A 2,172-nucleotide genomic window follows, 5' to 3' on the forward strand; every position below is an offset into this window, starting at 1 on the left:
CCCGGGACAGGACACGACACGGGACGGGACCTCCCCCAGAACGTGGCACCCCGGGACGGGATCGACACCCCCGGAGACAGGGCTTGGCCCGAGGCGGGACATTCCCAGGACAGGACACCCTCGTCCAGGACCCCCCTGCGGTCCCGGACACCCCTCTGGACACCGGGACGGACCTTCTTGCTCCTCGGTCCAGAACCCCAACCACGAGCTAGGATCCCCCTTCAGACCCGGGACTGCCCCGAGACTCCCTGGATCCAGGAGCCCGCACAGCCCGAGACCCCTCTCCGGGGTCTGGGACCCCCCGAGCTCGGGTTTTTCCCCGGTCTGGGCCCCTCCGTGACCCCCTCCCCCATGTCCCCCCAGGCCGGTCTTCCCGGTGTTCCCGTGCGGGGGGGACCATCGCGGGGAGTCGGGGTTCATCGCCAGCGAGGGCTTCCCCCGGCATTACCCCTCCGGCAGCAACTGCACCTGGACCATCACGGTACGGACCCCCCGGGGCACCCCGAAACCCAGTGACACCCTGCCTGCCTCCCAACCCCCCCCCGGTCACCATCCAGGGACATCCCAATCTCCCCTCGGGCATCCCAAAACGCCGGGGTTCCCCCTGGGCTGTCCCAGCTCTTCCCCTCCGTGTGTCCCCAGGTGTCCCCATGTCCCACAGGGGGCTGAAGGACAGGTGGTGACACCGCTCTGTGTCTCCCGTGTGTCCCCCTGATGTGACTTCATGCTGCCCCCCCCAGTAACCCGAGGGCCGAGTGGTCATATCCCAATGTCCCCAGCGCTCCCAATGTCCCCTGATGTCCATCATGGCTCTTCAATGTCCCCATGCCCTGCTAGGTCCATGAGGACCAGGACCAGGTGGTGACACCCCAAAGTGTCATCCAAGGGCCAGGCGGTGTCACCCCAAAGTCCCCATGTCCTCCCCAATCCCTGAGAACCAGGTGGTGATGACTCCCCAAAATCCCCATCATCCCCCAGCTGCCCAAGGGCCGGGTGGTGACCCCCTGATGTCCCCTAGGTCCCCGAGGGCCAGGTGGCCACCCTGTCCTTCCGCGTCTTTGACCTGGAGCCGGACCCTCTGTGTCGCTTTGATGCCCTCTCGGTGTTCGGGGGCCACGGCCCCGGGGCACCGCTTTTGGGGCGCTTCTGCGGCACCTTCCGCCCGGGGGCCCTGCGGGCGCCCCAAAACCGGCTCCGGCTGCACATGGAGAGCGACGGTGGCACGGCCGGGAGGGGCTTCCTGGCCTGGTTCAGCGCCGGCAGCCCCCCGACCAATGGTGGGTGAGAGAGGGGCTGGGGGGGAAGACCCCCCCCAAAAATAAACCAAGGGGGAGGGAGCACCGCCGGCGGGGAGCAGGGACAATCCCACGGGGACACCCCCAAAACCACCCGAAGAGATCCCTGGAAATGTGGAGAACTCCAAAACGCTATAGTGACACCCCCAAAATGTTGTGGAGACCCCAAACCCCCGTGGAGACCCCCAAACCCCCATGGAGGCCCCCAAAACCGTGTGGGCTGAGAGGCTAAAACACCTCCCAGGAGGTCCTGGGGGTTGTGGAGTGAGGTGGGAAAAGAGGGAGAAGCAGGGGGAAAAACTGTGGAGTTGGGAAAAGTGTGAGGAGAAAACAGTGGGAATGAGGGAAAGGTGTGAATGGAAAAGGAGGGAAAGGTGTGAAAGTGAAAATAGAAGGGAAAACCCTAATGGGAGAAAATGTGAGGGGAAAGAATAAGAGGAAAATGAAGGAAAATTGTGAGGAAGAAATGGAAAAGGGTGGTGAGAAAACGGGGAGAAAGTGTGAGGAGAAACAGGGAAATGAGGGAAAAGTGCAAGGGAAGAAAGGAGGGAAAAGGTGAGGAGAAAAGAAGGGGAAAGTGTGAAGGGAAAAGGAGAAAAACGAGAGGAAAACAAATCAAAACAAAAAAAACGGGGGGGGGGGAACTAAAAAGAAAAATTTTAAAAATGGAGGGAAAAATGAGTGAAAGGAAAGGAAAAGTCTGAGGGAAAAGCCAGAGGGAAATACGGGGCAAAGTGTCAGGAAAAAATGAGGGCAACGATGGCACAAAATGGAGGGAAAAGCTGAGGGGAAAAGGGGGACAAGGAGCACTGCCGGCAGGGAGCAGGAGACACCCACAACCACCCAAACCCCCACGGAGACCCCCAAAACCCCCACA

General features: G+C 61.2%; 1 protein-coding gene across 1 annotated transcript; it reads left to right on the forward strand.

The window, feature by feature from the left end:
- Window positions 1-346: 346 nt before the first annotated feature.
- LOC108448647 (procollagen C-endopeptidase enhancer 1-like) lies at window positions 347-1,304 on the forward strand (the record flags this gene model as incomplete). Its single annotated transcript, XM_017742373.1, has 2 exons — window positions 347-481; window positions 1,019-1,304. Coding segments are annotated over 2 exons (402 nt in total), but the record flags the coding sequence as incomplete, so codon positions are not given.
- Between the last annotated feature and the right edge of the window lie 868 nt (window positions 1,305-2,172).

The sequence above is a fragment of the Corvus brachyrhynchos genome, unplaced genomic scaffold (genome assembly GCF_000691975.1).
Source record: "Corvus brachyrhynchos isolate BGI_N302 unplaced genomic scaffold, ASM69197v1 scaffold348, whole genome shotgun sequence".
Lineage (NCBI taxonomy): Eukaryota > Metazoa > Chordata > Aves > Passeriformes > Corvidae > Corvus > Corvus brachyrhynchos.